Below are 18049 nucleotides of genomic sequence, written 5' to 3' on the forward strand. Positions count from 1 at the left end.
GGTGTCTGGTGTTTAACGCACGATAAACACTGTCATCGGCGGAGTCCGATGAACTCTGACTGATTGTGTCTTTGATCATCGTTTGGCAGATGTCAGCACCTGGAACGAGCGTTGACAGAGGCGAGCACACGCATCCGAGAGCTGGAGATCAAAAACCACCTCTTGGAGAGACAGCTGGTATGAGTCACCGCCTCAATCTAAAACAGGAAATACATCAGTGGCTTGTGTTTGAGAGACACTGCAACTGTGCTTGTAGTCAGCAAAACAATATTAATTATATACTGTCATTTTAAAGGGGTCGTATCATGGAATGACATATGTTGACATTTCAACAACTCAAAGCTTCATCCCAAATATATGCAGAACATTTACTATGTTGGCTTGAGGAAGTCAACATTCAGATCCACTATTTAAATTTACTAGTGTTGCTTGAAAAGCATGCTGCAACCACCCAGAACTCCCTAGAAACACTCTAGGAACCACCTAGAACATCCTAGCAATGTCTGGCTCAATCTTAGTATTTAGCACCTTAATGCCTTGAAGAACAGTGTGAATAAAATCAGCACAGGTTGGTATGGAAGGCCACATTTTTAATGACATTATTATGGCTTTTTATCTCAATTTTAGACTTTGTGTCATAATTATGTATTTCATAAGTTTGACTTTTTATGTCATAATTATGACTTAATTTCACATAATTGCCTTTTTTATCTCAATTTTGACCTTTTGCAAAATTTGAACTTGTCATAATTATTATGATTTAGTATCTAATTTTTTTTTTTTTTACTTTTTAAATCAATTATGGCTTTTAACAAATTGTCAATACTTTTTTTTTATCTCAATTTCAAATTTTCGACTTTTTGTCAATTGTTTTATTTCATTTATTTTGTATTTAGCATCTAATAATTATGACTGTCAATTGTCCATTTTATTCCAATTTTGATAATTATTTTTTTTGTCATAATTATGACTTATGTCATAATTGACCCTTTGCAAAGACCCGCCCCCCTTAGTTACTGTTGCTTTGTCCGACAAGCCGTGGCGCTGCCACACCACACGCAGTGAAAAATGCATTGCGGAGCAAAGAGGATACTGACAACACATCAACAGACAAGACAAAGCAGGTTACTTATGATATTAAACAAAGTCCCAGCTTTAAAACTGTGTAGTTTTTTAAGAAATTCAAACAATAAAAACCGTTTTGTGGCTTTTTAATGTGTTGTGACAGATTGCTGTAGCGCCTCAGCTCAAGCGGCTCGTGAACCGATCATCTCTTCCTACTAGTTCATTTATAGCATCAAATAAACATGAACATGAGAAGGAATGTTGTTTCAAGCGCAGGAAAGACTTAAATACACACCGTTTTTCAAGTTTAAGTCCACCGAGGATAATCTTCTAACTCCTGACTGCTTTGTCGGATAAAATGGCGGATTCGGCGTTCTGATTGGTTAGATCGCTTGTCAATCAAAGTCCCGGCGAAGGGTCAATTATGAATTATCTCAATTTCAACTTTTTGTCATGAGTCATAATTATGATTTACCAAAGCATGATTTTTTTTTTTTTTGTGGCAGAAATTAACTTCCATAGGTTATCTAATCATAACATTTAATTTACATATACAATATGTGCAATAGCAAAAACAGCCTGTTTAATTCTAAGGTGATAGAGGAGACTTAACATGGTCATAAAAACTAAAATATGACTTTTTTTGTTACACTAGACTTTGACATTTAACATGTCTAAGACTTCAGGTAAAAATTCTACAACTCTGCATGATATGGCACCTTATAATTATAATTGTCTAAATGTTTGAATCTCATTGATTGGTACGTCTCTATAAAATGATTTTAAATTATAATGATTTTATATTATAAATTAGTTAGGCTTGCTGCAGTAGTCAGTGTTACCGGTGTTACACTGTGTTCGGCCGTACACCGATTACATTACTTGGCCACCGCTGCACCATCCCCACTCTCGTTTTGCTTTACCATTTACTTCAGTTGGACAACATACACTACAATTACACACTGAAAGTGTCTGCTCAGCACCATATAGCAGAGTCGAAGCACACTGCAGTAGGAGTCATATTTGAAATATCTCATCTTGTAAAATGTACGTTCAGTACCGCTGCTCCCTATACATTGTTTACACATGATTGTGAATTTGAATGTGAAAACATTCAGAAGCGATTTCAATACTCCAGCCCACATATAGATAGAGGCTCCCTGATGCCTGCAAGTTATAGGCCTATACACAGAGTATGCATGATCACGAAATTAAAAAGTGAAAGTGAAAAGCGAGTGCACGTTATTAAGGCCCCAACCGCAACAATCTCTAATAGTAGTGATCATGAATGACTGGAAAAGTAGTGAAAATGTGTTGAAACACTGTGATATCCTAAAGTTTGTGTTTGTGGTCCAGGCGGAATGGCCAGAGCGATACGATGCAGCCAGCGCCACGGTCCAGACCCTGCAGCAGCGGTTAGAAGAGACCAAACACAGCAGCCGCGAGAAAGACGCCACCATGGCCAAACTGAAGAACCGCCTGCGTCAGCTGGAGGAAGCCATGCAGAACGCCTGTAAGGAGGTGGATGACAAAGAGGCTCGCATGAAGAAGGAACACAAGATGCTACAGGATGTGAGTCCTTTTAAACTGTCCTTTATGCTGTTATGTTTGACCGTAAAGATCAAAGTGATGATGTGCGTTTCTATTTTATTCAGCTCCTCAACGAGTATGATTCATTGAGAAGGGAGCATGAAGGAGCGAAGGTGAAAGCTGTTTTTATCTGACATTGACACAAATCGACAAAATTAGTACAAAGAAGTTCACAAACTACTCACTTGCTTCTTTCTTAACAGGACAAGCTGGTCTCAACTGAAAATAAGCTCTTTGATGCCAATGAACAAATATGTGAACTGAAAAGGTAGTTTTCATTTAAAAATCTTTATTTGGTATCACCATATCAATTGCTATTTTATAATTAAAATTAAAATTTATATTTAAAATTGCATTACTTTGTTTAATTTTTAAATGTTATAATGCAATTGTTAAATGTAGTATTTAACATAAATTAAAGCAATGTCATATATTTTGTAATATATTTGATCATAATAATTATTAATGCAAATGAAAAATGTTCTTAATATGTAATTATTTTGTGTTGTACAGTTTTTAGCATGATTACTATTATAGTTTATTACTATTATGTAACATATACAGTAGTGGCCAAAACTGATGTCCGGAGGGGATATTTGTTCCTACAGAAATATGAAGAAAATATTTTATATTTTTAAAAATATTTCAAATATGATGGAAGAGCAAAATGCTAAATTTGGTTAAAGTATTTATCTGACAAAACTAACTACAGCTACAGGTTTTATTTTTCTATGCAAAACAAATGCATTCATCCATCATAATTTCTTTATATGACAGTCTGGCCAAAAATAACGTTTCATTGCGTGATCACAAATAAAACAATTGACTCCAAGCACAACTATGCAATATGCTTACAAAAATTTTTAATAGTAATAATTGAATAAAGGGAGGACATCACTTTTGGCCACAACTGTATGTAACATGGGTAGTAATATAATTATACATAATATACTAATAATGTAATTTCCTTTTGTGTACTACCTAATGGTCTTTAAAAATAATCATTTATGAATTTCTCTGGTTTTGAAGGGCCATCTCTAAGCTAGAAACTCAAGTCCGACAGCTACAGCATGAGAATCTGGCCAAAACACGTCAGTCTCTTCACAGCAACTCACAACCATCTGGAGCGGGGTACGAAACTCACAAAACATTTTCATCAGGGCTGTAAGGGTGCTTTCACACTTGCTTGGTCCGAACCAGAGTCTGATAGATCCCCTTCCCCCACTGGTCTCTGTTCACATTATATTATTTGAGTCCGAACCACTGCATGCTTGCATCATCAAGCTGCATCTTGCGTCTTGCGTCTATCTGGCGCAATTGTACTGCAAATGTTCTAAAGATCACGGGAGTCCATGTCTGCTAAAGGCATTCCAGTCAGGAAAGTGAGTGAGAGACACACACAAACAGGAGTTCACTTAGGGTTCCCTTCTGTGATTTTGTTCAATTTCATTCATATACACAGCAAACTGTACTGGAGTTCACATGAACTGTATTCCAGAAACAGCTTTTGCATCAATCGTGTGACAGTCAAACCAGGGTGCGCACCAAAAGTGCTGTGTGAAAGCACTCTAAAACAAGGAAATTGATATACTTTTTATCACATTTGGACAGTTATTGATGCTTGGATAGGGCTGGGTGATATGGCCAAAAAAAAAAAGATCACAATGCAAATTTTCATACCAGACGATATCGATTATTATTACGATAAATGTAAAATCTTTATTTTTTTAGTTTAAAGGCAGATTTTTGCTCCTAAGTGAAAGTAATAGAAACCAGACTGAACATGCCCTATGCTTGTCAGAACATGACACTTGCAAAACAGGTGAACATTTCACAAATCTTTGAGGTAGAACATTCAAAACATTTTTGAATTCTTTACACTTTTCCAGTCATTTTTTTCTTAAAGGTGCCCTCGAATCAAAAATTGAATTTACCTTGGCATAGTTGAATAACAAGAGTTCAGTACATGGAAATGACATACAGTGAGTCTCAAACTCCATTGTTTCCTCCTTCTTATATAAATCTCATTTGTTTAAAAGACGACGAACAGGCGAATCTCAACAGTGTTACGTAACAGTCGGGGTGTACGCCCCAATATTTGCATATGCCAGCCCATGTTCCCAACATTATGAAAGGCATTACACAAGGGCAGCCAGTATTAACGTCTGGATGTGCACAGCCGAATCATCAGACTAGGTAAGCAAGCAAGAACAATAGCAAAAAATGGCAGAATGGAGCAAAATAACTGACATGATCATGATATCATGATATTTTTAGTGATATTTGTAAATTGTCTTTCTAAATGTTTCGTTAGCATGTTGCTAATGTACTGTTAAATGTGGTTAAAGTTACCATCGTTTATTACTGTATTAACGGAGACAAGAGATCCGTCGCTATTTTCATTTTTAAACACTTGCAGTCTGTATAATTCATAAACACAACTTCATTCTTTATAAATCTCTCCAACAGTGTAGCATTAGCCGTTAGCCATGGAGCACATCAAATTCATTCAGAATCAAATGTAAACAATATAACGGTATGCAATACTCACATAATCCGACGCATGCATGACGAACACTTTGTAAAGATCCATTTGAGGGTTATATTAGCTGTGTGAACTTTGTTTAGGCACTGTTTAAGGCAAGCGCGAACTCCGTGGACGGAGAGCACGAGATTTAAAGGGGCCGCACAGCATAAATCGGCTCATATTTAATGATGCCCCAAAATAGGCAGTTAAAAAAATTAATAAAAAAAATCTATGGGGTATTTTGAGCTGAAACTTCACAGACACATTCAGGGGACACCTTAGACTTATATTACATCTTGTAAAAAAACGTTCGATGGCACCTTTAACAAAATAAATATCTAAATAGGGAAATTAATTTCTTAGTTTCTGCATGTTCTAACGTGTGATATTGTTTCAAGTCATGAAACAGGTTTGTGTTTCCTGACTTTGATGACATATATCTTCAGCACAGTTTGCAGTGCAGGCTGCAACATTAATATTACATGTTTTCTCTCTTATAAATGCACATTTGACAGTAGCTTGAGTTGACAGTTGTAGTAGCTTGAGTTAGGATGCAGATATAAATGTATGTTCATTAACGAAAACAGTACCATCTGTAAAAATTATAACAACTTTATTTTTATATGGTGAAATTTAAATATTCTTTTTGAGTTTATTAAAATTAACCATTGGTCATACATAGTAGCATACATTTAGATCATGATAGCCACAGTTAAAACCACACATATAGCAGCTCAATACCATGGTAAAATGTAACAATGTATTTAGGTATTTGTACAAATACCTAAATACATTAAGTATAAATGCACAAATGCTATAGCTTAATCACAAAAATACTGTAATTATATTCCATTACTCCTTTAATACATGTAATATGTGCCTACATTTAATAATAAATTCGATATGAATATTCCACATTTCATGGTGTAGTTAGTGTTACTACAGTAAATCATGGTAAATGATGGTGATTTGTAGATTGAAATATCTTCTGAGTGTTTCGTTGTGCACAGTGTTTATCCAGTTTGTCTGCACTGCTTTATCTGGCTTTAAGCTAGTTTATATCACAGTGACATTTGGTCGCCGATCAGCGAGTAAACGCATCCGCTCTCGCACTGCCATGAACTTTGAGCCAAGACGATAAATGGTCTGTGTGGCGCACCATTCAAATGAGTTTCGTTCCGCTTTTGGTGCATAAACATTATTGGACATTTAACAAACTCTTGATGTCGTTTTATCAGGGAAAATTATATCGTTATCATTTTATCACCCAGCCCTATGCTTGGACAGATGCTAGCATACAGCTTTCCTGTCTTTTTCTTCTTTTGGAACAATACAAAACTTTGAATCCATGAAATGCTTTCACTTTAATCTGAAACTCACAAATTGAATCTTTCCAGTTTGTTCCACCACCCTGATCTTCTGCTTTCACCAAGTAAAAGGCATCGAGATGTTGATGTCGGCATGAGGAACGGCGCTGGTCTCAGGGGTGAACAGACATCTTCTGACCGAACAGCTAGAGGGTACTTCAATATTCATAGTTCTACACAATATTCATTTCTTTACCATGCTGTGCTGTGGCACGTTCACTTTGAGAAGGTACTTTCTGACTTGCACTATCCTCTGTCATCAGGCGGCTGTCTCCACCAGAGAGAGAACAGACTCATGGTCACTGTGAAGAACCGAGGAAGAGGGATGTTCCACTGACGCCCATGATGAAGGCCCTGATCCAGATGGAGGACACTAAAGCCACTGAGGGACGTGTTCTGTCCAAGAACGGCTGCAGTTCTTCCAGTATGTCTCCAAATGCTCCTTAATAAAACTGCATTTGAGGTTGGGATAAACCTGTCTGAATGGTTTTCCAGGGTGTCCAAGTGCCTTCTGCAAAGTTGCTTGACTTTTTTAAAACTGTAGTTAGCTACACTACAAATAATTAACAGTAACTAACTATACTGAATCTTCTTGAGATAAATGATACAAATAAGTAGCCGTTTTGTTGTTGCACGAAAGCAGTGTGGGTTTCAATTAGGGTGACGGCATCAGATTTGAACACACAAATTGAATCAGATTGAAGTAATAAAACAAAATTATATTTATTTATCATAAAATTGAAGAGAGTTAAAAAAAAAGTGTATTTAACAAAAATAAATATTTGTCTATTTTTTATATATATTTATTAAATGTTTGGGGTCAGTGGTATTTCTTTTAAAGAAATTTAAACTTTTGTTCAGCAAGGACACATTAAATTGATCAAAAGGACAGTAAAGACATTTATAATGTTACAAAAGATTTTTATTTCAAATAAATGTTTTTCTTTTGAACGTTTCAATTCACCATCAATAATCTGAGAAAAAAAAAACATGGTTTCCACAAAAATATGAAGCAGCACGAACTGTTTTCAACATTAATAATAATCAGAAATGTTTCTTGAGCAGCAAATCAGCATATTGATTTCTGAAAGATCATGTGACACTGAAGACTGGAGTAATGATGCTGAAAATTCAGCTTTGATCACAGGAATAAATTACATTTTACTATATATTCAAATAGAAAACAGTTTTTTGAAATTGAAATAATATTTCACAGTATTTTTGATCAAATAAATTCAGCATTGGTTAACATAAGAGACTTCTATCAAACTGCTGAGCTACCCACCCTAATCCTAACAGTTATTTAGGTACTTTTTATTATTCCCAACACTTGTTTCCAGTCATTGTAATTTTTATTTTGTGATGTGTTTTAGGGTTGACTAGGAGGAGGCCTACGGTGGCTTTTGTGGAGAGTTCTGTGAGGGACGCGGTGGAGGAGCGGAGCGGAGCTGTGCTGAGGGCCCAGAGGAGTCTCTCTCCAGAGGGCCACAGGTCATCATCTCTGCCCCCCAGAGCACAGAGACCCATTCCTATCACCACACCTAGTGAGTGACCCAAATCTTTAGTAGTTGAGTGTTGGATGTATGATTAGGCCACTAATAAAACTCCATCTTCACTGATTGATTTTTTTTTTTTTATGTTAGCAAAGAGGGACACGTTACTCGTGCCTCTCTCAGCCAAGTCCAGTCCTAAGCGCTGCCCGACTGAGAACTTCTCCACAGCGTTGGGTCACCCTCTTCCATCCCAAGAACACCTGCAGAGCAGGTAACATTTCTGTCCTGCTGTCTGATCCACTTGCCAACCGCGCTGATCATTTGTCAATATATGTGTCTGATGTGTCTCATAAATGGATTTTTTATTTTTATTTTTAGGTTTGATGTTTTTGATCGAAATGGCATCAGCTCCTCTGTACCGTCTCATCCAAGTCCAAGAAAGAGGTTGCATTTTAAGCCTTCTGAGAGACTGGAAGGTATTGTTACTTTTTCAGCTTTTTTCAGCATCAAATGTTGACAATCCTAGAAGAAGAAACAGCGATACTGACCACTATTTACAGTGCTTGTTCATAAATGTATTTTTAATAATAATTTTTAAACATAAATATATATATATATATATATATATATATATATATATATATATATATATATATATATATATATATATATATTTAAAATATGGTATACATTTTTTTTTTTTTTAAATCTTAAGAGATTAATTAATACTTTTATTCAGCCAGGATGCATTAAATTCTTTAAAATAATTGTAAATAATAATAATAATAAAGATTTCTATTTCTAACCATTACCATTAAGTGGAACAACACTGATTCTTCTTCCTGTAAAATTATGTCTGCAAGTTGGAGAAGGCTATTCCATGCTTAGTTACTTAATGTAATTTCCTAATTTCCTGATCTGTGATTTGTGATTTAAATGGTTGAGACCATTAAAAGACCTCTAAATATTTTTGGCTTGGCCCATTTCTTTTTTTGCTCAGGAGTGTATATATAATAGATTTTCAAACCATTATTTTACCTAAAACATTAACACTACTCATGTACTACCCTGTAAGCACTGGTATTTCCTTCAGGAAACGTAAACTTTGTGTGAATTTCCTCCTCAGTGAACCCTCAGTCCAGCGTGGGCTCGTCTGAGCCTGCAGAAAGCAGTGAATCTGAGGAGCATGCGGTTGGACCCAGCTGGGAGGAACAGGAAGCTGCCGTCAGCTCGCTGCAGACACAAGACGCCGCTGAAGAGACGTCCCTCTCCTGTCAGCCTCGCATTCAGTCGCTGGCTGATGCAGAGCGCCTCTTTGATGAGCTCACACAGGAAAAGCAGCAGGTGATTGTGGGATATTTCCTGTTATTGCACGTTTCTCTAGAATACTTGATTCTGATTGGTCATTCGTGGTATTCTGTGGTCAGATAGTTTTATATAATTAAGCTACATAATTTAAAGGGTTAGTTCACCCAAAAATGAAAATTCTGTAATTACTCACCCTCATGTCGTTCCACACCCGTAAGACCTTCATTCATCTTCAGAACACAAATTAAGATATTTTTGATAAAATCCGAGGGTATCTGATTGTCATGCGTAGTGAACTCAGTGCAGGCTTCCTCGTTTACGTCCGAATGCCGGCTCATTATTGGCCGGATCCTGTGTCAGCATCACATGCATGCGTCGTGCTGCTCACGTGTTCAACTTCGGCCAATATGACACAACCGATGATTTATTTTCAGCTCATTTGTGTTTATTCAACACTTTCCTTCTGGTCATATACATGCTGAAGTCATTATTATGAAACTATGAACTCTCAAAGCTCATGGATTGCATGTCTTAACATCACATGAGCGTTTGGACAGAGTGTGACTCACGAGCCATGCTGGTTTGACAGCGACTGTAGATCGATGGCAGCGCATGTTTCTGCTGTGTCCTCGGCACTACACATTACATAACCTGCCTTTATAGTGCTGCTTGTTAATCATGTCTATTTTTAGCACAGGCTTCCCTTTTCCTAATCATGCTGAGGAGTGCTAATTCAAAACCCTGTTGTTTAAGCTCAGCTGTTTCCATGCAGCAATTTGCTGAGTGCTGTGACAGTTTCCTTGAATATTTATTTATTTTCCACAGATTGAGGCAGCACTGAGCCGTATACCTGGAGCCGGGGGCCGGGTTACGTTGCAGACCAGGTTAGATGAGGTAAGAACATAATCGTTTTCCATTCAGATGCATATATGTAGTAGTAGTAGTCTGTCAAAATTAGTGCATTAACGTGTTAAAAATATTTAACACAATTAACGCAGCATTCGTTTTTTGCATCATAATTTGGCTAGTGTTACATTATATGATCACACTCTTATTCATGCAAATGCTTTTAAACCATTCAAGCGCCACAAAACAAACAAGAACGCACTATCTGTGAATTTCGCACATATGGAAGGCCAAAGGGTCCAAAAACACATGCATTTTAAAATGTTAACAACACGTACAATACGCGGATTTCAAAAATCAGCACGTTGTTAAAGTGTAAACAACATGTGAAATACGTGTTAAATATGTGTATTTTATGTGTTGTTAACGTTAACCCATTATGTCGAGTATCCTCATAAAAAAAGCAGTCTTAAATGAGTTAAATAACATCTTAAATGAACTTAATGAGTTGTGAGAAAATGAGATCTGCGTCATGTTCAGCAGCGGCAGCTCTTAAAGTGACAGCAGCCTAATAAACCAGTTGCTGTGATGTCTGTCATTAATGTTAATCAAAGAACAAAGGTAACAGAGACAATTGTAGCTTTAATAAGGATTAATCTATTATATTTTAATTTATAATTTATCAAACACTTTAGAGTCTTCACTACATAACTTTTGAATTTCTGTATATTTATGTTAGTCAGGTAGGAAGGCCACAGATAAATGACATTCATTATAATGAGTTTTATGTGAAGTTTTAATTTTTTTAAAGCCTAATAAATGTTGAAATTGATAGCTTTCATTTATACTGTAATGATGAATGTCTATTATTCATGTTTAAAAAAAAAAAAAAAATTTCATAGAGACATCAGTACCAGTGATCAGTTACACTGGCCTTCATTCATAAAAAGATGCCATTAAACAAATATTTAAAATATACAGTCTTTAAGTTGTTTCTATGTTCATTTGGAGAGTAACTGTGAAATCATTACAATATAAAAATATTAAAAACACTTAATGTCAAATCTAATGTTTTAATCGCAATTAATTATAGAAAAAATTTGCGATTTAATTATTTTTTTAATCGATTGACAGCACTAATATATAGACCAAAAATATTAATATGATATGAGAAGAGTAATTCATTACTGTAATTTAATTACTTTTCCCTTGAAAAGTAAAGCAAGGAATAACTCTTAATTTTTTTTTTTTGTAATTTTAATTGCAGCTACTTCTGATGTAATTGCATTAAATACTGTATAGACTAGAACAATTCTATATAAAACAATAGTGAATTTAGCATCTAATTTTAAAATGTATGTAATGTCCCTTTAAATGCTTTGGCCATAATTTATCAATTTTATATTATATATTTATCTGAAAGAATTAAAAGAGCAGTTTCATGTCTATCCTTGTTTGCTCAACTGGTGAAGGTTGATGTGGGATTTAGAAAGTAATAAGCAATGCAGTTCTTTTTAGAGAGAGTAATTAGTATAGTAATCTAATAACACTGTTGAAGATGTAATAAGTAGCTAGTAATTAATATTTTTTAGAGTAACATACCCAACATTGATCACAATATAGTTATTTTTGCTGGAAATTCACCCTTTTATATGTTATATAACTGTGATAATGCCTATTGTTAATAATCCAGTGAATTAAACACTTTACAAATGAAAGGCTCTCATTTGATTATTGCTATTATTTTTATTTAAAAGATGATTACGCATAACCCATTATAAACTTTACGATGTTGTTCGTCTCCCAGGTGTCCCTGGAGAATCGCCTGGAAAAGGTGAACCGTGACCTCGGATTCATCCGCATGACTTTGAAACGATTCAACATCCTGCGGTCTTCTGCCAACATATAGCCAACGGCTGCAGTGAACTGTCATGAATTATCCCGGACCATATGAATTATTATCACAATGGAAACGATGGTTCCACTGTACAGACTCTAATATGTACATGTTCAGTAAATATTTCTACTTTTATTACTGTAGGATCTATTTTGTATGTTTTTATTACATGGTGAACATACTATAAAGTATATTTTAATAATGCCTAGATTTGTAAAAACATTTACTTTTTTAATGTCACAGAAATATGGAAAATTGTATGCTTGACTCGTTCAGGTGAATGATGTAGATATTTTTTATTTTATTCATTTGCTGCTGATAAATGAATGGCAAAAATACAGTCCTGCAGGGCAGCTCATTTGCATATGTTTCCATTCCACTTGTGTGTCTTATGACTCTTGATTTAAATGACACTTGAAAAGGTATATCATTTTTTTCACTGTTTGTGGCATGTTTCATTAATTTACGTGACGACATTGCCTGTGCCATATAAGAGCAGAGAATGATAGCACATAATAGGATGAATTGAAGTAGAGCTGAATTGCCTTGTTGAAATCATCTCATGCAAAGAACACAAACCCAAACCAGCACTGACTGTTTACACATGATTATCAAAGGTAGACCTCTGACATTTTCCAATGCAACACAGGATGTGCTGCTTACTTTGATGCATGAAATTTGAAATATGCTCTTCTCTGCTGTTCCATCGTTAGCTGTTGACAGTTCATTTCTTTTTTTCCTGTAGCTCACGGAATCTATTTAACTGTTGCACAAAAATGTTCCACAATTAAAACTGCATACGGAATCATGTGTTTGGCAGTGTAATTTAGCGTTCACTTAATTGCTCGAGTCATTATGATTTGATGACATCTGGGTTATGTTAGACTCTTGGCTGTTTGCTCAGATCATTCATTAAGCGAGCTTTTGAAATGTGTTTATATTCATCACAACTGTTAAAGGCATATTTCAGCCAAAAAAGGAAAATTCGCTTCTGGATATATGTAAACAAAGAAGTGTGTGTTTGGAAACCTGCCAGATTTGTATGTGGAAAAGCATAAATGATTTTGAACTTGGGTGAAAGGCAAGATTTCCAGTGAATATCAACTTGAAGGTATAGTTAGGGGCCGTTTACACGACACCATTTCAACTAAAAACTGAAAACTTTTTATGCGTTTTGGCCGTTCATTTGCACGACGACACTGTTTTGGGACGTGCAATTTTTTGAAAACGATACTGTTATGTGTCCATGCAAACTAAAGAAAACAGATTTGTGAAAACGGTGACATCATGTGCATGCATATTACACGTTCAGCCTAAGGCGCGTAGTGTTTCTTTACAAAGTGACATCGCCATCTACTGGCCTGGCAGCAGAATGCAGCATTTTTTGTCGTTTTCGTAGATCAGTGTGAACGGGATCGTTTTGACAACATTGTCGTCTGTACGCGAAAAAACGCAAAATAAAAACTTTTCCATTTTTAGTACATCGTTGTCATGTAAACACCCTAAATTTATAGGTGAACTACTATTAATTTTACTTTCCTATGGCTTTAGTACACATTTATAATTTTTTGGAGATTAAAAGCTGCAGTAACCATTTATGGAAGCTTGTTTTCTGCCACTAAATATAAAAAAAGGTAATTGCTACTTTTTTTTCTTAGAATTGCTTGTAAGTCAGAATTGTGAGATATAAACTATCAATTCTGAGAAATAAAGTCAGAATTGTGAGATATGAACTCGAAATTGTAAGAAAAAAGTCAGAATTGCGAGTTTATATCTCAGTTCTGAGAAAAGACATAATTGTGAGATATAAACTCACAATTGCGAGAAAAAAGTCAGAATTGTGATATAAACGCGCAATTGCGAGAAAAAAGAATTGTGAGATAAACACAATTGTGAGAAAAAAGTCAGAATTGTGAGATATAAACGTGCAATTGCGAGAAAAAAGTCAGAATTGAGAGATATAAATGCGCAATTGCAAGAAAACAGTCAGAATTGCGAGTTTATATTTCACAATTCTTCACAATTCAAAGTTCATCTTGCAATTCTGAGGTAACTCACATTTGAGAAAAAAAGTCAGAATTTTGAGACAAAAAGTAGCAATTCTGAATTTTTTTTTTTCTTGGAATTGCGAGTTTATATGAAAGTCGCAATTATCTTTTACATTTTTTAAAATTCCATGACGGAAACAAGCTTCAATAAACTATCCACTTTCATTGAATGAAAAAGCTGCTTGGACGTTTTGCAAAAATCTAACTTTTATTCCACGGAAGCATGAAAAACGGCTTTGTAATGGCACAAGGGTGAGTAAATGATTTTATTTCATGGGTAAACCATCCCTTTAAATTTCAGTCTACATTTACGCTACTTTTTTGTCCTTTGGACAACTAGTCCCCATCCACTTCCATTGTATTAACTAAAGCAGCTTAGAGTTTCAGCAAATTATCTCCCTTTGTGTTCCACAGAAGAAAGAAATTCATAAGAACAACAACGTTACGATGAATAAACAATGACAGATTTTTTTTTTTTTTTTTTTTACTCCTATCCCTTTAAAAAACTTTTACAACAGCGGCGATTTAGTTATCGCATTACGGCAGGCCGCCGCCAGAGGGCGCTACGGCGATGGAAAAATAACCCCTAGAGGAAGGGGAGAGGCGAATTTACCATCCAATGATATCGGACCAGAAATGATGCTACTCGCACTTTCGGTAAAGATAGAAAGAAGGAAAGGACGTGCACGCACAGAAAAGCTAGGTCAAGGTTTTTGAAAAAGAGCATATGCTTAAAATAGATCCGCAGAACCCACGGGACGCCACGCAAATGCACGGATCAGCATACCTGTACAGTTTTTTCTGCATGCTGTTTTTAAAGGATCCTCTACATCAGCTGCAGCGGATATAATGATGCAGGAAGCCTCATATATGCCGAAAACAACAATGCAAAGGCAGTGACAGCCGAGCTCGAGCTCTAGTGTGGTTTAACCAGTCCTGTCACTTCCTCCTCATTGACGTGTGCATGTTTTGGACTGTCAGTAGTAACGTTACGCTCTATTTGAAAACCACAGGACTTTATTTTTGATTGCATGGAGGACAGTGTTGGCCTGCTTTCCTGTTTTATTTAGTCGGATGAACCGGTAGCAAGCGGCTCGCTTACACACAGCGCGAGGAAATAGCGTTGCAGCGACCGGCAGACACCTCGACCTGCGGCGGGGATGTGTGTGAGCTAAAGCCGCCGGATATTGATGGCCGCGTCGCTCTGATAAGAGCCGATTTGAGCTAAAACTCCGCGACGGAGGTAAGAAAACAAAGCCCGGGAAATATCTGCTCGCGCGGTTGTCACATTTGAAATGTAATTCTCAACGGTCATATATTTTTTTTTTTTTTCATTTTAACGGTCGCTTGCGAGTTAGCTAGTCACGGCCTTCTTTAGCTGTCATTCGTGACCAAAATAAATAATTAAACACCATAAACCCTGATTTTTTATTATTATTTTTATTTGTTTAAACGGATTGCCCTATTTAAACGAACCATTTGGGAGTTATAATGAGATTAATGTATGTGGGTGTTAATTAATTGTGGAAGAGATTATTGTATTATTTAGATGCTGTAATTTTAGTCTTATCTTCAGTCTTTTACAACTGTCAAGATTAGATGGGATTCATAAATTGGCCAATCTTAACAGTAGCATGAATAGTTAATGAAGGTTATCACTGGCCAGTCAAATCACTTATCACAGTTTGATATTGTAGTCAAACTCCTGTTACTGTACCTGTAATAATGTATGCTGTATTAATGATTCAGTTTCTTGAATTACCATTGATATTTTCATGGATATTATATCTTTTAAAGAGCCTTGCTTCTATTTCTGTGTCATTTAAGTAATAGATGGGAATGGAAATGGATCATTTTTTGATTATGAGATATATAGTTTGGTTTTTGGGCTGTTGAATTTGTGACTTCTTACTGTCCATCAAAGTTAATTGGCTTTTAGAGATAACCTACCTGGTTGAAGAAGATTACTGAGCTCTACAAGTAACATTTTCCACTTTACGTACACCCATATAACACAAATACCTAATTTGAGTGATTCTGTGATGTAAATAAGTGATGTAACTATTTTGATATCAACATTTTAGGTTCACAATTAACACTGTTCCCACAATCAGGAAAAACTGTAAATGCGGGTTTTTAATGTAGTGATTTACAGGCCAGTAAAGGTCATTTATTTAGGGCTGGGTATCGTTCAGAAATTTTTGATACCGATACCTAAACGATACCTTACAAAAATTGTTTACACGTATGTTTCTATTTTGAATATACTTTTTTTTCAAATTATGCCAAGCTCTAAAGTATCTTATTAGATATAAATTTCTTTTTGTAAATATAACTTCTGCCATATGATTTTTGGGAAAAACTGGGAAAACTGGGTTGTCTCAATAGGCCGGTCATATAAATGACATTTTTGTGTGCATGTCTATATAATTTCTGTCCATTTTTGTGGGGTTGTTTCCTTGATGACCTTGTTTGTCTTGGTCTATTGAATGGCAAAAGTTAATCAACTCTTAGAAGTAACTTACTTGGTTAAAGATTAGAAAGCCCCTACTCTTCCATTACTCACAGACAAAAAGAGCTGTTTTTGATATAGTTTGGCTTATTCTGTCTAGTATCCATCCATCTATTGTTCTGTCTTTTTGTCCATCCATCCATCCATCCATCCATCCATCCATCAATCATTCCATCCATTCATCCATCATTCTGTCCATCCATCCATCCATCCATCCATCCATCCATTGTTCTGTCTGTCCATCCATCCAACCAGAGTTATTTTCAATATAGATATTTTCAATGGTTGCTTCTAAATTTGTACATTTGCTCCCCCAGTCCTAAATATGTGGTTCCATCCTCGATCGTCTGTCTTTGATTAATAAACACATCGAACACAGTCCTGCATCATCCATTTCAGTCTTGTCAAGATAATTGGGACGTTCTTCATGTCTTAATCGCAGGGTCACAATTATCTTGTCATGGAATTGTTCAATTTTAGCTGCTATTCCACTTCAGAGCCTCTTTTTGTCGCGCTTGCGCAAGACACTCCCTTTCGCTAGCAATCTACATTTTTAGTTAGCGAGACCTCATAGTTTGCCATGTTCTTTTCAAGCACATCGATGGAGAGGAAAAAATGCTTCCTTGTATCTAATTATCTTGCCAAAATGATTAGGTTTGTCCTTAATGAATCCTGTTATGAAGCAGCCATCGTAGAAAGAATGAGTCAGAGTATTGATTGCCTTCCACTCCCCCCCTTCCTCACCGCCCCGGCCGGAGAACGCCTGCTAATGGCTGCAGCTCTGGCAGGGATGTATGGGTGGACGGTGGTGAGGCAGGCCGCTACCAGGCTCATGACAGCATGCCGATATGACCCCGACACGGTCAGCAGCGGGTTGTTTCCACACCGGAGAGAGGGAAGCGAATCAACGGGGCGACACTACGCAGTTGCACCTTATTTATAGCCACATAGTAAACATTGAAATGTATTCCCTCCAAACAAGGCAACCGAGCATGCTAGGGGCCACAAAGCTGCTACAGAACATACGTGTGTTCATATGGGCCAGGAAGTTTGTCATCCATTGTGTTTCTGTGCATTCTTTGCAATGGACTTTCCTTGGGTAAAATTTATCATTGTATATCACGATAACTAGGTATGTCACATTTTAGTTATCTTTGCTGGAAAATCAACCCCAAAATGTACCTAAAAATGTAGAAATACTATTTTTTTGATAATTCATTGAAATTAAATACTTTAAATATACTTTAATACTTGAAAAGATTTAATTTAATTAAGGTATTAAATCAAAACACCATAACAGCTTTTTATGTAATATTTAAAGGGTTAGTTCAGCCAAAAATGAAAAATCTGTCTTTAATTACTCACCCTCATGCCGTTCCAAACCCATAAGACTTTT

General features: G+C 36.0%; 2 protein-coding genes across 6 annotated transcripts in view; both read left to right on the forward strand.

Moving 5' to 3' along the window:
* LOC125262451 (M-phase phosphoprotein 9) overlaps window positions 1–12903 on the forward strand; it is a 30094-nt gene extending 17191 nt beyond the window's left edge. For both annotated transcript variants that reach the window (XM_048181227.1, XM_048181228.1), the window contains exons 12-24: window positions 90–177; window positions 2422–2637; window positions 2721–2768; window positions 2859–2923; window positions 3685–3786; window positions 6580–6702; window positions 6813–6973; window positions 7923–8093; window positions 8193–8313; window positions 8421–8518; window positions 9169–9386; window positions 10176–10244; window positions 12004–12903. In XM_048181227.1, coding sequence (XP_048037184.1) covers window positions 90–177; window positions 2422–2637; window positions 2721–2768; window positions 2859–2923; window positions 3685–3786; window positions 6580–6702; window positions 6813–6973; window positions 7923–8093; window positions 8193–8313; window positions 8421–8518; window positions 9169–9386; window positions 10176–10244; window positions 12004–12105 — 1582 coding nt within the window. In that variant the 3' untranslated portion in view covers window positions 12106–12903. The remainder of the gene's footprint in view (window positions 1–89; window positions 178–2421; window positions 2638–2720; window positions 2769–2858; window positions 2924–3684; window positions 3787–6579; window positions 6703–6812; window positions 6974–7922; window positions 8094–8192; window positions 8314–8420; window positions 8519–9168; window positions 9387–10175; window positions 10245–12003) is intronic.
* Window positions 12904–14726: 1823 nt separating this feature from the next.
* LOC125262452 (membrane-associated phosphatidylinositol transfer protein 2) overlaps window positions 14727–18049 on the forward strand; it is an 82335-nt gene continuing 79012 nt past the window's right edge. Inside the window, exon 1 of one of the 4 annotated variants that reach the window (XM_048181229.1) lies at window positions 14727–15384. The gene's annotated coding sequence lies outside the window, so the exon portion shown is untranslated. The remainder of the gene's footprint in view (window positions 15385–18049) is intronic. The other 3 variants (XM_048181232.1, XM_048181233.1, XM_048181234.1) reach the window with 3 other exon arrangements.

This window comes from Megalobrama amblycephala, linkage group LG2 (assembly GCF_018812025.1).
Source record: "Megalobrama amblycephala isolate DHTTF-2021 linkage group LG2, ASM1881202v1, whole genome shotgun sequence".
Classification (NCBI taxonomy): domain Eukaryota; kingdom Metazoa; phylum Chordata; class Actinopteri; order Cypriniformes; family Xenocyprididae; genus Megalobrama; species Megalobrama amblycephala.